Source organism: Schistocerca piceifrons, chromosome 11, assembly GCF_021461385.2.
Source record: "Schistocerca piceifrons isolate TAMUIC-IGC-003096 chromosome 11, iqSchPice1.1, whole genome shotgun sequence".
NCBI classification, from domain to species: Eukaryota; Metazoa; Arthropoda; class Insecta; order Orthoptera; family Acrididae; genus Schistocerca; species Schistocerca piceifrons.
In genome coordinates, this window is record NC_060148.1 from 58,514,047 (window position 1) to 58,534,067 (window position 20,021).

Here is a 20,021-nt window from a genome sequence, read left to right on the forward strand (position 1 = left end):
ATCAACAGTCTTAGCCTGTAATGCCATCTCAAAATGAAGAAGTTGCCAACTCTAGCAAACAACGTGCACCTGTAGAGTTTTGTTCTTTATTCGGCAAGAACCCAGCAGAAACTGATGTACAATACAGTGTACAAGAAAACACACTCAATGAAACTCAAATTTACAAACGGTTTTCTCAATTTAAAAAGGGGGAACGATCGCTGAATATCTCCCCTTTCTGATCTTCCTTCAACTGCTCAAACTGACGAACACAACGGCAAAATTCATTATCCTGTCAGTGAAGATCGATGCCAGACAATCAGTGAACAACACAGCTTATGTAAGTTGTTCTAGGACATAATTTAGTACATTTTGAATGCCGATTTGGAAATGCAAAGAGTGGCAGCAAAGTCTGTGCCCAGATTTCTCATCAGGATCCAAGTGAACAGCACATTCGAGCCTGTCACAAAATGGAGGACACGTTCAAACACGGTCCTAATTTTATTGACAAAATCATCACAAATGTGAATGTATGCTTTCCCGGCGTATACAGCTGGCGAAGAGTTCTCGGGCTTCCAGCCGGGTGGCGATGTCTTCAAACTGCGACGTTTCGACGAGTGACATACTCATCATCTTCTGGCGAAGTCAGACTTCACCAGAAGATGATGAGTATGTCACTCGTCGAAACATCGCAGTTTGAAGACATCGCCACCCGGCTGGAAGCCCGAGAACTCTTCGCCAAAATCATCACAGATGATGAGTCGTGCCAATATGGGTAAGGACTGCAAAGTGAACAGCAGTCAAGTTAATGGAAGTCACCTGGCTCGTCTCGTTCAAAAACAGCTTGTCATGTGAAATGGAATGAGAAAACAATGCTGATCTGTTTGTTTTTTAACTTCAAAGGGATCGCACGCTCCAAATTTGACCCTCAAAAGTGGATAGTAGACCAACAATTCTATTCGGAGGATACAAAAAGGTTGCACAGAAGCTCTGTACGAAATCGCCAAGTTCTGTGAAATTCTGGCAAGCAGTTTTTGCACTAAATCTTCTGTGCACACAGATCTCAATATTCGGCAATTTTTGGACATGACGAAAACAACTACCTGTATCTGTGCAACCTATTTGCCAGATTCAGCTCTTTTGGACTTCTTCCTGTTCTTCAGAATGAAAATGGACTTGAAAGGAAAGTGTTTTGATGATGTGGACAGTATAAAACACAATGCCACAACAGCACTAGTGGGTATTAACTCAGGAGGTGCTTACAAAGCTAGAACAGATACAGGGTGGCACATGAAATGTGTTACTATTTGTTTCTTTCACAATTTATGACGCACATTAGATATCCCGCTGGGATCTCTACAGCAGTACAAACAGAGCTTGGAAAAACAAATGAGTTACAAAATGACGTGTAATTCACGACACTGCCACTAGGAGACTAGTAAGCAGCAATGGCTGACAATGGAAGACTGACGACACAGCAATGATCGGCAATTGTGTTACTTTTTCATGAAATGAAAAGCCTTGTTGTGACTCAGAGGTGTTTTCGACAACAGTTTAACACGCGATGGGTCCCTTGCAAGAAGGCCATCCACAGGTTGTACGATAAATTTGTACAGGAAGGAACAGTATTGGAAGTGAAGCGACCTTGGCCTAAACCTGTTTGTTCGCCGGAGAACATTGAAGCGGTACGAGTTGCTGTACAGAGAAGTCCCGGGAAATCGTGTAGAAAGGCAGCAGTGCAACTGGGAATATCCAGACGCTCCGTTCAACGCATTCTTAAAAGTGACCTCCATATGTACCCGTACAAGATGACCTGTGCACAGAAGCTCACTGAAGAACACAAGCAGCAGAGACTACTGTTTGCTCAGTGGGCGGAGGATAGGGAAGAAACTCTCAACAACATTTGGTTTTCAGACGAAGAGCATTTTCATTTAGACGGTGTGGTTAACAAACAAAATGTACGCTTTTGGTCCACTGAAATACCACAAGTGGTTCACGAACGACAACATTATGCTCTGAGGATTACAGCGTGGGCAGCAATTTCCAGTCACGGACTTATTGGACCCTTTTTCTTTGAAGGAACTGTGAACAGCGAGCGGTATTTGAGCGTGCTTCGCAATAGCTTCATTCCACAGCTTCTAGCTACTGCCTTGCCCTTCAACATGCAGTGGTTCGTGCAAGATGGAGCAAGGCCACATACTGCAAACACTGTGTTGGAGTTCATACACGAGCATTTTGACATGCGGATCATTTCACTCAGGTTTCCAGGTTGCTTCAATGACGGACAAAATTGCCCCCCCCCTATCCCCCCCAATAGTCTAGACCTCAATCCGTGTGACTTTTTTTTTTGGGGGGGGGGGGGGTACCTAAGGGAAACATGATTTAATGGAGCTCAGAAGACTTATTCTTCAAGCTTGCAGTGAAATTACGGAAGACATGTGCCGTAGGGTAATCACTAACTTCAGTGTTTGCTTGAAGGAAGTTAGGAAATGAAATGGTGGACATATTGAGCATGTGCTGAATTAGAACAAATCTCCATGAACGGCTGGCTCTTCATTGTAGTATATGTTCCTTTCAGATTGTATTGACAATAAAGTTTATATTCAAAAACAAAATGGTATCACATTTCGTGCACCACCCTGTATTTGGACATGTGCCATAGTAATGGTGCAGAGTATTTTGAAAGACACTAACATCATATACTTTAAAAGATTCTTGTTTCTTACAAAGAAATCCCATTAGTTATGATCCACATGGTGACATCCTGACCTTAGCGATGAAGGCGCTGAGGCCGAAGTCCTCGTCCCGCAGCTGGCTGGCCAGACGCTTCTGGATCTGCCGCGCCTCCTCCTCCTCCAGTCGGGCTGCCTCCTCTTCCTCCTCCTTCTGGAAGCCTGAGAAAGACACACATTGCTCACTACACTAGGGATATGTGGGTCTGAGCACCGGTACAGTATACGGTAACATCCAGTGTCAGGGTGTGTAGGCAGAAAAACAAATTCCCGGATTTGCCAGTTAAAAATACACTTATTCCCAGGCAAAAATAAACTTTTTCTGTGTTAAGTGACAGCATACTTTCCCTTGGAGCTGTAAAACATATCAATCCTCTGAATGGTAAAGGTCTTACTTCCCGGCACTTTAGGAAACACAACCCAGCCAAGTAACAACATATTTTGGAAAGATCTTCGGCGTGTAGCAACACGTACACTACATATTTTTGTATTACGGAAGTATAAACACAAATTTCCCCAAATACGGCACATTAGTTGCCAAAGCACTGAAACTGACATTGCAATTCACTTTTGTCAGCCCATCACAGTTGACAGCAGATGATCTCGTCAGCCAATGACAGCAGATATTCAGAGCGTAGGACATGTGATGTATTCAGCCAGCAGCAACATCAACAATGACTAGTACCAACACACAAACAAGAGAAGATATGGTTTAAATTAATACACGTACAGTGAGGCTACAAGAAAAGTTAAACTTTCACACATAATTTTTTTTTTTTTTTTTAGTGTGTGTTACCCTTAGAGTTATACACACATCAAAAAATGTTTTGCATTACCCCAGTTCCCATAACTCCTGAAGATACAAACTGACTGCGAATATTCTATCACAAACACAGTCCCTTTGACTGTTCCGAGACGTCACTAAACACACCCAAAGATGTACACAACCATGCACGGGCAGTGCCTATTAGACAGAGGGGGTCTGACATTCGATCAATTCCAGTCATTCCACCAGGGAGGAGGCACACGGCTCGTGTTGTCTGTAGTTCAACCGTGCCTAGACGGTCAATACCGCAATTCGATCGCGCCCGCATTGTTCCTTTGTGCCAGGACGGACTCTCAACAAGGGAAGTGTCCAGGTGTCTCGGAGTGAACCAAAGCGATGTTGTTCGGACATGGAGGAGATACAGAGAGACAGGAACTGTCGATGACATGCCTCGCTCAGGCTGCCCGAGGGCTACTACTGCAGTGGATGACTGCTACCTATGGATTATGGCCCGGAGAAACCCTGACAGCTACGCCACCATGTTAAATAATGCCTTTCGTGCAGCCACAGGACATCATGTTACGACTCAAACTGTGCGCAATAGGCTGCATGATGCGCAACTTTACTCCCAATGTCCATGGCGAGGTCCATCTTTGGAATGACACTGTGCAGCACGGTAGAGATGGGCCCGACAACATGCCAAATGGACCACTCTGGATTGGCATCATGTTCTCTTCACCAATGAGTGTCACGTATGCCTTCAACCAGACAATTGTCGGAGACGTGTTTGGAGGCATCCCAGTCAGGCGGAACACCTTAGACACACTGTTCAGTGCGTGCAGCAAGGTGGAGGTTCCCTGCTGTTTTGGGGTGGCATTATGTGGGGCCAATATACTGCTGGTGGTCACGGAAGGTGCCATAACGGCTGTACTATACACGAATACCATCCTCCAACTGACAGGAAAACCGTATCGGCAGAATATTGGCGAGGCATTCATCTTCCTGGACGACATATCGTGCCCCCATCGTGCACATCTTGTGAATGACTTCCTTCAGGATAATGACATTGTTGTACTAGAGTGGCCAGAATGTTCTCCAGACATTAAACCTACCGAACATGCCTGGGATAGATTGAAAAGGGCTGTTTATGGACGACATGACCCACCAACCACTCTGAGGGATCTACGCTGAATCACCATTGAGGAATTGGACAATCTTGACCGACAGCACCTTGATGAACTTTTAGATAGTATGCCATGGTGAATACAGGCATCCACAATGCAAGATGACGTGCTACAGGGTATTAGAGGTACCGGTGTGTACAGCAATGTGGACCACCATCTCTGAAGGTCTTGTTGTACAGTGGTACAACATGCAATGTGTGGTTTTCATGAGCAATAAAAAGGGCAGAAGGATGCTCATGTTGATCCTATTTCAGTTTTCTGTACAGGTTCCGGAACTTTTGGAACTGAGATGATGCAAAACTTTTTTTGATGTATGTATATCAAACACAAATGTGCCAGTAAAATTTTAAATAATGACATGAATGTCCTGGAACCGAGGTGACGCAAAACTTTTTTTGATGTGTGTATATCAAACACAAATGTGCCAGTAAAATTTTTAAATAATGACATGAATGGCTGGTTTCTAAGTCCCAAATTTTTCTAAGCAGCTGGTCCTCAAGATGTTAAGTTTTGAACGAGAGTCAAATGTCCGTGATTCGAGAAATTCATCACACATTCTCAAATAACATAATTCATGTTGCTTAAAAGGAAATTTACTTTGAAAGTAACACTTCTCAAACCACCATTCGCAATATTTTCCTGCAGCGTGTTAGAAATGTAGACAGTTCTGACATCACACTCACTGAAAGCAGTTTGCTGTTACAAAGTACTGCGAAGTCTTTGTCCTTAAGGCCTTTGACACATTTCGCTGTCAGCAAACACTTGTGTGTGCACTGTGTTCTGTTGTTGTAATGGCACATTTTCTTAGCGACTAAAGTTTTATTTTTGTGTTTTTCTCTCATTTATATTCAGGATGTATACTCATTTATATTCAGGATGTATACGCAGACAAGGAAAATAAATTCCTAGATTTTTCCCAGGTTTCCCGGTTAAAAAACACACTTTTTCCCAGGTGAAAATACACTTTTTCTGTGTTAAGTGACAGTATACTTTTCCTTGGAACTGTAAAACATATCAATCCTTTGAATGGTTATGGTTTTATACATCAGTGTAGAACTTCTCAGCCCTTTACAAAACGAAACTAAGGAGAAAAGACCATGTAGGTTGGATATTTTCGTATTACGAAAGTATAAATTCAAATTTCACCGAACACCGCGTGTTACTTTCTGGAGCATTGAAATCAAGATTGCAATGCGCTTTTGTAAGCCAGTCATAGGTCATGTCACATGATCTCGCGAGCCGATACAGCTGATATTCAGGGCTTAGAACATGTGATGTAGTCAGCCAATAGCATTATCACTGTTAAGTAGTGCATACACACAAATAGGAAAAGTTAATGGTGTAAATTATACATAGTGTTGCTACAAGAAAAGCACAGCTTTCACATATAATATTGGTCTCGACGATTAATAAGCTGCAAGAGAAGCTAAACTTGCACGTATAAAGACATGTTGAACTTTTTTGCGCGTGTTACACTTTAAGATATATCACACAAATGTGCCAGTAAAATTTTTAATACCGACATAAATGTCTGATCTCCCAGGCTCGAAATTTTTTCTAAATGTCTTCCTCAAACAGTTGATTTTTGAACGAGAGTCAAATGCTCTGTGATTTAAGAAATTCATCGCACATTCTCGCACTTAGTTCACCGTTCGTAAAAAAAAATTTACTTTGAAAGTAATGCTTTTCAATCAATCATTCGCAATATTTTCCCGCGACCTGTTAGGAAGAGATTTGTTTCAGCAGTTGCCAGAGAGTGCCAGACAACAGGCATCACCGCGCTTGCGCAGCTACAATGACGCAGGAATTCCGAATGTTTGTACGTGTAAAACATTTAAAGATCATACATTATGTCATGGAAGAAACTAGACATCAGAGGAATTTCGTGAACCATACTAAAATGCATAATTCGGCTTAAAGTGTGCTGTATTATCTCATGTTTGGTTCTTTATTATGGCATAATGCCATATGTGCTAGAAGATGAAATGCAGCAAACACTTGAAACTAGCCAATAGTGTGGAATTAAATACTTCGTTTCAAATAAATTGACTACCTCAGCAGAAAAGATTAATAAAGCCATATTTCTTTAGCAAACTGTCAAAAATATCTTCATTGTTCCGCAAGGCGATTAAGCGCACACCAGTAAAATTTTTCCAAGTAGCATCTTGCTGCTTGCTTATACAGCTAACAGCCACACTTTTGTAGCCACAAGCGGAAGAAGGTACATGCGCGACTCAACTGCGCATGCGAATGGGCTCGCTCGAGACTGTTCACACAAATCTAATATAAACAGTTGTAACGTCATGCTTATCGGGGGCAATTTGTTATTACGAAGCATTGCAGAGTCATCCTAAAGCCTTTGGCAGATTTTGCTACTGGCAGACACTTGTATGAGCACTGTGTTGTGTTGTGTACATGGCGCATTTCCTTTGCAACTTAAGTTTTATTTTAGTTTTTTCTCTCGTTCATATTATTGCTGCAGTCCTTTGTTAAAGTATTATTTCTTCCCAGTCAAAATTACAAAAATTTAATTGAAAACTAAAACAAAAAATTATCCCGGAATTCTAAAAAATTCCTGGGTTTTTCTTGGTTTTCTCCCCGATGAAAAAATTCCCGGGTTTTTCCTGGATCTTCCGGGTCGTATACACCCTGATATTATTCTGCAGCAGCAATCTACAGTAAATTCTTTATTAGAATATCAGTTCTTACAATTGAAATTTACAAAAATTTAAATGAAAACCAAAATAATGGGTTTTTCCGTTTTCGACCTGGATGAAAAATGGCCTGGGTTTTCCCCAGATTTCTCAGTTGTCACAGGGCATACACACCCTGAGTGTCTACTGTAACTACATATTTCAGTTATGTACTGTTACAGAATGTTTACACATATCACAGTTCAGTCCTCAATTGGTCCTAGGGCATTTTTCTCTGACTGATTGCTATTTGGAAAAGGAACCAAAGGAGCTATAATGGCAATACAAATGATCTTAGAAACAGAAATTGAGATGAGCAGGAAAACCTATGCTGCTTTCCTTGCCCTAATGAAGGCTTTTGACAGGGCGGACTGGAAATTACTGCTCGGAAAACTGAATGAAATTGCAATAGACTGGAGAGATGAGAGACTGATTCTCAATCTACAGAGTCCACCTGAAAAATGTATACACTCTTTGTCAGGCTCTATCGAGATATTGGTATAGTCGTTCGATTTGAGTTACGAGTGTGCTGTAGAATGGTATTTGGCTCAACAGATGTTAGTACTTTCATCTTGGTACTGAGAAAACAAGATGGCTGGAGCACGTTTGCCACTCAAGCAACAAAAATGTATCGTGAAGTGATTTTTCAAGTCTAATAATGCTGCTGAAGTGCAACGTCGGTGGGGGCGGGGAATTTGAAACAGAACCACCAACCCGCCTAACAATTAAATGCACCATTGACAAGTTCGAATTGCACAGAACGATTTGTGATATTCACAACGGAAGATCAGGAAGACAGTGTGCACCATCAAGTCCTGCTTCGTCAGCTCTCATGTTGGAAACATTTGTTAATTCTCCACAGAAGTCTGCTACGCAATGTGCATGTAAAGTGGGGGTTAGCAGTACAAGTATACAAGGAATTCTGAAAGCTGCAAAGTGGAACGTTTACATTCCATGCTTACTGCATGTGATTAATGATCAGGATCCCGATCACCGTATGCAATTTTGCGAATGGTATCAACGAACGGTAGCTGATGATTAACAATTTGTGATGAAGGTAGTGTGGAGTAACAAGGCACAATTTAAACTTAATGAGCCGTGAATCGGCATAACAGTGTGTACTGGGCACTGGAAAATTCGCATGTTTATGAAGATAAAACGGGCAGTCTACCAGGGGATCATGTGTGGTGTGGACTATCATCTAGGGGCTTAGTAGGACCATTTCTCTTTGAGCTACTGTCACTGGAGAATTGTACACGGAAATGTCACGCACATCAATTTTGCCAGGTATACGTGTGCTTTACAGAGCTGATGAAGACGTCTTCTACCAACAGGATGGGGTGCCACAACACTACCACCTAGTCATGTGAGCTTTCTCGGAAGACAATTTTCCAGGGCACTGGACTGGACGAAGAGGACCCATCGAGTTCTCTCCACGGTTGCCAGATCTAACTTCTATGGACTTTTACTTATGGTGGAACTGTGAAAGATAACGTCTATCGACATAAGCCACGCACACGGGAGGAACTTTGACAGGAGATTACAGCGACATGTGCAGTGATCTCCACTGTAACACTGACTGATGTAGTTGTGGCAACTGCTCGTCGTTCTGTTACGTGTATAGCCACCAACGGCAAACCTTTTGAAGTAACCGTGTGCTAAACTGAAGGTTGTACAACATGTGTGATCAATTATTAAGTGTAAAATACACATATAAGTAATACTTTTCGTTCCTTAAAGTGTGTATACATTTTTTTATAGAAAAAACAAAGCACAGAAATTATCACTGGCAATATGAAAGAGACTACAATAAGTAGACGTTTCCAACAAAATTGTGCTCCCTGCCCTCTATAAAAAGTACAATACAAACAATGAAAAACAGCACAAAAGGAATAAAAATTATTGGTACATAAATATACTGTATTCAATTTGCTGATAATACTGTAATGTTAGCAGATTAGGGCATGAACTAATGAACATGTCAAAAATTTTGTCCAATACCTCGGATAAACACAAATTGAAAATAAACACAAACAAGACTACAATAATGGTGACAGACAAATGACACAGACAAGCTAAAATAGAAAATGCAAGTAAATGAATTTTGCTATGTGGAAGTACAACAACGTATGACAACAAAAGGATAATGGATGTCAAAAGAAGTATCCAATAACCAAACACACCTTGTGAATGAGGGCTGTATTTGCACAAATAAAGGCTGCACTATTCTCCTAAATTTTGGCTCAAAGAATCGTGGTGTGGCATATAACCAAGATTTTTTTTCCCAGTCAGATCATCAACCACCAATTTCAAAATGACATGAACATTATACATGTATCTTGTGTACTGAAATTCATGCCATTACAAGTTATGCAGTTACTTTTGTAAACTATGAAAGACTTAAGAAAAAAAGGAGAAAATCATATACACTACCGGCCATTAAAATCGCTACACCACAAAGATGACATGCTACAGACTCGAAATTTAACCGACAGGAAGAAGATGCTGTGATATGCAAATGATTAGCTTTTCAGAGCATTCACACAAGATTGGCGCCGGTGGCGACACCTACAACGTGCTGACATGAGGAAAGTTTCCAACCAATTTCTCATATACAAACAGCAGTTGCCTGGTGTAACGTCATTGTGATGCCTCGTGTGAGGAGGAGAAATGCGTACCATCACGTTTCCAACTTTGATAAAGATCGGATTGTAGCCTATTGTGATTGCGGTTTATTGTATCGCGACATTGCTGCTCGCGTCGGTTGAGATCCAATGACTGTTAGCAGAATATGGAATCGGTGGGTTCAGGAGAGTAATAAGGAACACCGTGCTGGATCCCAATGACCTCGTATCGCTAGCAGTCGAGATGACAGGCATCTTATCCACATGGCTGTAACAGATCATGCAGCCACGTCTCGATCCCTGAGTCAACAGATGGGGACTTTTGCAAAACAACAACCATCTGCACGAACAGCTTGATGACGTTTGCAGTAGCACGGGCTATCAGCACAGAGACCGTGGCTGCGGTTACCCTTGACGCTGCATCACAGACAGGAGCACCTGCGATGGTGTACTCAACGACGAACCTGTGTGCACGAATGGCAAAACGTCATTTTTTCGTATGAATCCAGGTTCTGTTTACAGCATCATGATGGTCGCATCCTTGTTTGGCGACATCGCGGTGAACGCACATCGGAAGCGTGTATTCATCATCGCCATACTGGTGCATCATCCAGCATGATGGTATGGGGTGTCTTGTTCGCATTGACAGCACTTTGAACGGTGGACGTTACATTTCAGATGTGTTACAACCCGTGGCTCTACCCTTCATTCGATCCCTGCGAAACCCTAAATTTCAGCAGGGTAATGTACGACAGCATGTTGCAGGTCCTGTAGGGCCTTTCTAGATACAGAAAATGTTTGACAGCTGCCCTGGCCAGCACACCCCCCAGATCTCTCACCAATTGAAAACACGTGGTCAATGGTGGCTGAGCAACTGGCTCGTCACAATACGCCAGTCACTACTCTTGATGAATTGTGGTATCGTGTTGAAGCTGCATGGGCAGCTGTACCTGTACACGCCATCCAAGCTCTGTTTGAATCAATGCCCAGGCGTATCAAGGCCGTTATTACGGCCAGAGGTGGTTGTTCTGGGTACTGATGTCTCAGGATCTATGCACCCAAATTGCGTGAAAATGTAATCACATGTCAGTTCTAGTATAATATATTTGTCCAATGAATACCCATCCCATTTATCATCTGCATTTCCTCTTGGTGTAACAATTTTAATGGCCAGTAGTGTACTTTACTTGCACATACAACAGTTGTTTTTAAAAAAGGAAAGCATTGCACTGCTGCTTTTCAATGCCACATATGCATGTTTGCACATTACGTTCCCCTAACTACTTACTGTAGTACTGTTTGGCATATCAAAATAGACCATTGTTTGGTTCGCATTCTCTGTTTGGGGATATAAATAAAAATTTTTGTGTCACATCTGGATCACATAACACTGCAAAGATATCAAAATGTTTTTGTAAGCCTGAGGCAGTGTTTATGCAACTGTAGGTCTGTGATAAACAGATAGATTAGTCACTGGTTAAACCACCAAACATGTCCGTGCAAAACTTTAGATTCCATTCGCAAAATGTTTCTTTTATATGCTATTTTGCAGCCTTCAATTTGGATTGGTTCAGTTGTAGTGATGTATCCACATTTCCTGTTTTGAACAAAAAATCAAACAAGTCTTTTTCCACATATCAGATTTTGCACTTCTGCCCTCAAAATGAAACTGACTATTTAAGAGTTTCTCTTCGTTTGCACATCACCGATGAATGTTTATTTCATCTACATGAGATCGACATCCAACTTCATACTTTCTGTGTTCCTTTGCATAATGCACAGCAGCTGAGAACTTGAAGTTCCTCAATTGTTATGTATGAATTGCCAAGATACGTAAGTATCTACATCATGTATGTAAGTAGTAGTACTTCGTAATCAGAAGTAAATTTAGTAGTGGAGCCTATATTTGAGATTTACTTTTTACTATAATCTTGTGTCAAAAGTTTAGGTGTGCCCCAAATTCACATGTGCCCTATATTTGTGCAAATACAGTAATTCATTAATAGCCACCTTAATATACCATCGAGGTGGCACGGTGGTTAGCACAGGACTCTCATTTGGTAGGACAACAGTTCAAACCCCCATCTGACCATTCTGATTTAGGTGTTCTGTGATTTCCCTGAATCACTTAAGGCAAATGCCAGGCTGGTTCCTTTGCAAGGGCACGGTCTACTTCCTTTCTCATCCTTCCCCAATCTGATGGGACTGATGACCTCACCATTTGGTCCCCTCCTCCAAACGATCCAACCAATGAACCAACCAACCATGTGAATATAGAGTGTGTTCGGAAATTCCCATTAAAAACTTCTAAGACTTGCAGACGGGAGTGAGTACGTAATACTCCCTTTGTCAGAAAAGTTCCAAGGTAGGTTTTCTTATTTCTGAGTTTGCAGTACTAAAATGGAACAAATGTTTTTATGTTACCTGGTATGTGTGAGTCCTCAAAATGACCTCGGCCATGTTTCCGTGTAAACTCACCATGTGGCAGGACTGTTCTTAGCGACACACTATTTGGGTTCTCGGTACATGGGTCGCAGTGACACAATGGATGCTGACAGAGAGCAAAGACTAAACATTAAGTTCTGCAACAAGCTCAGGAAAACCCCTACTGAAACATGGAAAATGATTAAGCAAGCATATACAGGCAAAGGAATTTTCAAGAAGATGTTTCTGAGTGGCACAAAAGGTTTTGTGAATGCAGAAATTCATTGCAAGATGATCCCAGAGCCGGTTGCCCATCTACAGTGCATACTTATGCAAATGTGGAGCACGTAAGGCAATTATTGCAAGAAGATCGTCGTGTAACTGTGCATGTGACACCAGAAGACCTTAATTTGAATACTGATGCGTGTCATAATATTTTACCTGTAACATTCAGGAAATGGAAACTTCGTGCAAAACTTTTCCCTCACACGCTAAAAGACGAACAGAAAGAGGAAAGTTGAAGAATTTCTGCTGAAATATTGGACTAAACCGGACCTGATCCCACACTTTGTCACTGATTATTGCTGGGGATGAAAGCTGGTGCTACCAGTACGACCGTAACACAAATTTCAAAGTGCTGAACGGCGGAGTCCTAAATCACCAGCCTCAAAAACAGTCAAATGACAACCTTTGAGAACAAAGACAGTGTTGATTGTATTCTTGGATAGTAAAGGATTAGTTCAGCATGAGTATGTTCCTTCAGGTCAAACAGTGAACCAAACTCTTTACATCAAAGTTTTGAAACGTTAGCAAGAAGCAATTCCACATGCCCCACCAGGATTTGTGGTACTCTCCGGCCTGGTTCTTACTGCATGACAGTGCAAGATCTCATACCGCTTTATCTGTTACCGAGTATCTGGCCAGACATTCTGTTACTGCCATCCCACGTCCACCATATTCGCCTGACCTCTCACATTGTGATTTTTTCCTGTTTCAGTGAGTGAAAGGTGGCTGAAAAGAAAGCTTCATCAGAAATCGCAGACATCCAATGAGCTGCGACAAATCAGCTTACAAGTATCACAGTTGAAAATTTCCATGTTTTCTTCCAAGACCTCCAGAAATGTTGGCACCTGTGTATAGACAGCCAATGGGACTACTACAATAGGAGCTACAATCATTACTTGGTAAGCCCAATTTTCTATTTTTTTTTTTTTTTTTTTTTATATATATATAAATTAAGAAGAACTGTCTTGGAACTTTTCTGACAGAGGGGGTATTTTGAATAGTAACCATTTTCCAGAAATATACCATTTCCATTCTAAGATGGTTCAGTTCAGATGTATAACACACCCAGGCCTGCTGGAGGGGGGGGGGGGGGGGTGAAGAGAAAAGTCTCAGAGTTGCTTGTCCTGGTATGCAATTATGCAATAGGGTAGACAGGATGACGTGTACTACATGGGTGACATGGGACTACTTTTCATGAGGTCATCTTCAAAGTTTAATTGACAGACTCCTGTAGAAACAGAGGAGGATCTGCTGGCACAAGTTCTGGCCGCTGCTCTAGAAACATAAGAGACACCAGGTGGGATGGAGAGTGTATACCAGAACATGCTTCGTAGGTAAAATGTCTGTAACAATGTCGGTGGTCACTGCATTGAGCCGATGTTTTAATTCCTCAGCACTATTCTGTATGTACAGTATGCTGCATTCTTTGTTTTGGAATAAAGTAAACACACAATGTTTAAGTGATGAATGGCTTAGTGATAAATGGCTGTTTCATTATGTTTCTTTTCAAATTGTTATTTAATAACTGTACTGTGTCACACATCATTCAATTCCTCAAGTAAAAGTGAATGAGTTAACCATCTCAACTAAAACCACCATAGAACGGAAAGAGTATGTTTCTGGACATACGTTCCTATTCAAAATATTATGTACTTACTCCCCTTTACAAGTCCTAGAAGTTTTGTAAAGAGAATTTCCAAACACCAAGTTAAAAAGAGAAGGAAATTCATCAAAACATTTATTTGGAGCATTTAAGCTGTCTGCAGTCATGTCGTGTGCACTCTAAGAAAAAAAGAAAAGAAACAATTAAAAACAACAGAGATGTGGATGTGGAGAAGACGCACAAACTCATCCTGGACTGAAAGAAAATCTAATGAACAAAAAATAAAGACTAAAGGAAATTGACTAATGTGGTACAGGGAAGGAAACACTACATTTTGTTAGACACCTAGGTTGACATAACATTCCACTCTCTCCAACGAGGCCACAGAAGGCTGAACTGTACCAACAGACCACAATATCATCCTCAGCCACCTGGCATTATCAGATATGGATATGGAGGAGCATGGAACCAGCACACTGCTCTCCCAGCTTTAATTGGACATGACAGTTTTAAAAAAAAACGCGAGGAAAAAAAAAAGAAAAAGAAAAGACAGGAGGCAGGCCCAGATCATAAATTTTACAAAAGTGCCATCACTAACACAAACTGCACCAACTACAACCAAATGGCAAAGATGGTGAGGGATAGAGATAAATGACTATATCGACTAGGCATTCCCTTCGGTATCTGACAATGATGATGGTGATGATATTTCTGCTTCTGTTTCTGACAATGCTTTACCAATGCAAAAAATGTCAAATGACTATCCATCTTACTAAACAGTTATCCCAGTCCACAATTGATGGTTCATGGTTCAAAATCCCAGTTGCAAGTTGCCTATCCAATGGCTTCCAAGTAGGAATGGCGATTATTGCTGAAACATCCAATTTTCGGTTATATTGGTTTTTTCCAATGTCAGTTTAACCCAAGTGTTAAAACTGCTCAAAATACAAGTTTCTGAAATGATCAATTTTCGTGTTTTTATGCCTATTACTTCCTGTAACAAACACAGAAACTGAGCAAAGGTTGAAAAAGTTTCAAGGTACACAGAATCAAAATATGAAATTAAATAGGCAAATAAAAGAAAACTCAGTCTGTCCACTGCTGTCTGCTTTTCTCAAAAAGTTATAAGTGGACGAATACTGTGCAAAGAATCACCAGAATTCTCCTACTAATTCCAATTTTCTGAAATCGAGGATTGTAGCACTATTTCAGCACTGTCACCTGATAAACAAAGTAAGAGCCTACGGAATATCATACCAGCTGTGTGGCTGGATTGAAGAGTTTTAGCAAACAGAACACAGCATATTGTTATCAATGGAGAGACGTCTGCAGACGTTAAAGTAACCTCTGGTGTGCCACAGGGGAGTGTTATGGGACCATTGCTTTTTACAATATATATAAATGACCTACTAGATGGTGTTGGAAGTTCCATGCGGCTTTTCGCGGAGGATGCTGTAGTATACAGAGAAGTTGCAGAATTAGAAAATTGTAGCGAAATGCAGGAAGATCTGTAGCAGATAGGCACCCTTAACATAGACAAATGTAATGTATTGCGAATACATAGAAAGAAGGATCCTTTATTGTATGATTATATGATAGCGGAACAAACACTGGTAGCAGTTACTTCTGTAAAATATCTGGGAGTATGTGTACGGAACGATTTGAAGTGGAATGATCATATAAAATTAATTGTTGGTAAGGCGGGTGTCAGGTTGAAATTCATTGGGAGAGTCCTTAGAAAATGTAGTCCATCAACAAAGGAGGTGGCTTACAAAACACTCGTTCGACCTATACTTGAGTATTGCTCATCAGTGTGGGATCCGTACCAGGTCCGGTTGACAGAGGAGACAGATAAGATCCAAACAAGAACGGCGCGTTTCGTCTCAGGGCTATTTGGTAAGCGTGATAGCGTTACAGAGATGTTTAGTAAACTCGAGTGGCAGACTCTGCAAGAGAGGCGCTCTGCATCGCTCGCGGTGTAGCTTGCTGTCCAAGTTTTGTGAGGGTGAGTTTCTGGATGAGGTATTGAATATATTGGTTCCCCCTACTTATACCTCCCAAGGAAATCACAAATGTAAAACTAGAGAGATTCGAGTGCGCACAGAGGCTTTCCGGCAGTCGTTCTTGCCGCGAACCATATGCGACTGGAACAGGAAAGGGACGTAATGACAGTGGCACGTAAAGTGCCCTCCACCACACACCTTTAGGTGGCTTGCGGAATATAAATGTAGATGTAGACGTATGAATAGTCAGCGCTACAGCATGAAAACTGAGGGTGAAGAACTCTATTTTTCTTCACGGGCTACAAGCAGGTAAAGGCATATTATGTCGAGACAGGCAGCTACTTTTTGTTTTTATTGTAAACTATGAATGAATTCTTAAATTTTACGTTTTCTGCTTATATGACGTTGCAAGTCTGCTGCAGCTGCTCCCGTCATTAATCTTTTAAAGCAAATGGAACATTGTACTACACTGATACTGCACTTCATAAAATACTTAAAGAGTAGGGATGATGCCGCTCTTTAACACAACTAATGTCTGACATAGACAAGTGAGAAACTACCGTACAGACTAGATGGGACAAGTCTTGCACACAGCAAGTACACATGTCACACACCAATCAACAGGCATGGTAGAAGGCACACTGTTGTCTCAGCAATGCTGTACCAATTCTTATGCCATGTGCATGTAGTTCCTTTCTATCAGCATTGTTATTAAAATAACACTGACTGTTTTTGGCATTTTTCTATAATAACGCAATATTACAAAACAATGGAAATTTTACAAATAAAAATTAGCTGTTTTTTAAAAAAGTTTTATATAAAAACCAAAGATTTTATCACTGAAATATTCACAAACACAACTACACTATGTGATCAAAAGTATCCAGACACCCAAAAACATATGTTTTCATATCAGGTGCATTGTGCTGCCACCTATTGCCAGGTTCTCCATATCAGTGACCTCAGTAGTCATTAGACATCGTGAGAGAGCAGAATGTGGAAACATGAAGGGACATGCACAGCACAAAAGCTTACAGGCCGACCTCTTCTGTTGACTGACAGAGACCGCCCCGACAGTTGAAGAGGGTCGTAATGTGTAATACCCAGACATCTATCCAGACCATCACACAGAAATTCCAAACCGCTTCAGGAACCACTGCAAGTGCTACGACAGTTGGCGGGAGGTGAGAAAACTTGGATTCCGTGGTCAAGCGGCTACTCATAAGCCACACATCACGCTGGTAAATGCCAAATGACACCTCGCTCGGTGTAAGGAGTGCAAACATCGGACGATTGAACACTGGAAAAATGTTGTGTGTATTGCCAATGACTGTACACAATGTGGCGATCCGATGGCAGGGTGTGGGTGTGACAAATGTCCAGTGAACGTCATCTGCCAGCGTGTGTAGTACCAACAGTAAAATTTGGAGGTGGTGGTGTTATGTTGTGGTCGTGTTTTTCATGTAGGGGGTTTGCACCCCTTGTTGTTTTAAGTGCAACTATCACAGCTCAGGCCTACATTGATGTTTTAAGCACCTTCTTGCTTCCCACTGTTGAAGAGCAATTTGGGAATGATGATTGCATCTTTCAACAAGATCGGGCACCTGTTCATAATGCACGGCCTGTGGTGGAGTGGTTGCACAACAGTAACGTCCTTGTAATGTACCGCCCTGCACAGAGTCCTGACCTGAATCCTATAGAACAGCTTTGGGATGTTTTGGAACGCTGACTTTGTGACAGGGCTCACCGACCAACATCGATACCTGTTCTCAGAGCAGCACTCCGTGAAGAATGGGCTGCCATTCCCCAAGCAATCTTCCAGCACCTGACTGAAAGTATGCCTGTGGAAGCTGTCACCAAGGCTAAGGGTGGACCAACACCACACTGAATTTCAGCATTACTGATGGATTGTGCCACGAACTTCTAAGTCATTATCAGCCAGGTGTCCAGATACTTTTGATTACACAGTGTATAATAAACAGCTGGATGTAATTACTCAGACAGCAAAAAATAACACATACCAAGAATGCCTAGTGACAAAACTGAACAAGAAAACCCCAAAAGACATGGAAAAAAGAACAAAGGACCATACAAATCCAGCAACCCGCAATACCAAACAGAAAACAACATTCGTGCAACACACACGCGCGCGCACACACACACACACACACACACACACACACACACACACACACACACACACACACACACACATATATGCAAACAAATTGACACACAGAATTGGGAACTTCATAAAGAAACAAGGAATAAAAAATAGAATACCAAGGCAACAACTCTATACAGAAATGTCTAAAAAAAGAAAGATCACACTGATATGTACTAAAATCTGGCATTTGCCAACTGCAGTGTAATAGCTGTGATACTGTATAGTTTGGACAGACAGGCAGAACTTTTGAAATAAGTTATAAGGAACACAAAATAACACGTAAGTGTGGCACCTTTAACATTTGCAGAACACCTTCAGCAAGAAAACTGCCACGCCAAAAGAATAGAAAAGGACATGAAAACAGATTCAGAACCAAGAAACATCTCCTAAACCTACAAGACATGTTTCAAATTCAAAAAGCAGTAATAAAGAAGAAAGACATTGAAATTTTACACACACACACACACACACACACACACACACACACACACACACACACACTGCTGGGGGAAAGAGTGAGAGAGAGAGAGAGAGAGAGAGAGAGAGAGACGGCATATGCCACCTAGGGGACAGTGGATGTACTGATAATAGTTTCACTGTTGTCCATCATCAGACAGCTTAGTGGCGGGTATCTACCCTTTAACAGGGAATGCTCACAGGCAGAAGGCTCGGTGTGGTGCAAATGTGTGAAGCAAGCAGGCAACCGTCCCACAGACATGCACTCGTGCTTCTCAGAGCCAACTAAGGAAGTTCCAAAGGGGTCAAAGTGTGGCCTTTCGCGGAACTGCCACACAAATTGTATGTGCAGTGTCAGTTGTGCAATTATGGTGATATTGGTGGTCACTTGAACATTCTCACATCTGTAGAAGAGGTTCCGGACATCCACACTGCACAGACACCTGCCAGGATCGTCATATTGTAAGGGCAGCAGTGGCAGATCGTACCGCTACAACAGAGATAAGAGGCTTGTGAGCCCTGATGTGTCGACACGAACTGTTGTGAACCGCTTACTACCAGTGCGACTACGGGCACGCACATCTCCAGTCTGTCTTCCACTCACGGCACACCACTGACGTACACGGCTGGACTGGTGCTGTCAGAAGATCACTTGGAACACAGAACGGCACACCGTGGTCTTCAGCGATGAAAGCAAATTCTGCCCGCAAGTGAGTGACGGTCATTTGCACGTACGACATATACCCGGTGAGCACTGTCTCGAAGAGTGGATTTGTCCGACACACAGTGGATCCACCCAAGGCATTATGGTCTGGGGTGAGGTAAGCTACAACTCTCGTTCACTTTTGGTGTCTCTGGAAAGAATGCTAACCAGTACGTGGTTGTTGTTGTTGTTGTTGTTGTTGTTGTGGTGGTGGTGGCCTTCAGTCCTGAGACTGGTTTGATGCAGCTCTCCATGCTACTCTATCCTGGGCAAGCTTCTTCATCTCCCAGTACCTACTGCAACCTACATCCTTCTGAATCTGTTTAGTGTATTCATCTCTTGGTCTCCCTCTACGACTGTTATCCTCCACGCTGCCCTCCAATAATAAATTGGTGATCCCTC

General features: G+C 41.8%; 1 protein-coding gene across 1 annotated transcript in view; it reads right to left on the reverse strand.

The window, feature by feature from the left end:
• Window positions 1–20,021, reverse strand: part of LOC124720275 (something about silencing protein 10) — a 201,032-nt gene that overhangs the window by 130,629 nt on the left and 50,382 nt on the right. Inside the window, exon 4 of the mRNA XM_047245591.1 lies at window positions 2,749–2,873. Coding sequence (XP_047101547.1) covers window positions 2,749–2,873 — 125 coding nt within the window. The remainder of the gene's footprint in view (window positions 1–2,748; window positions 2,874–20,021) is intronic.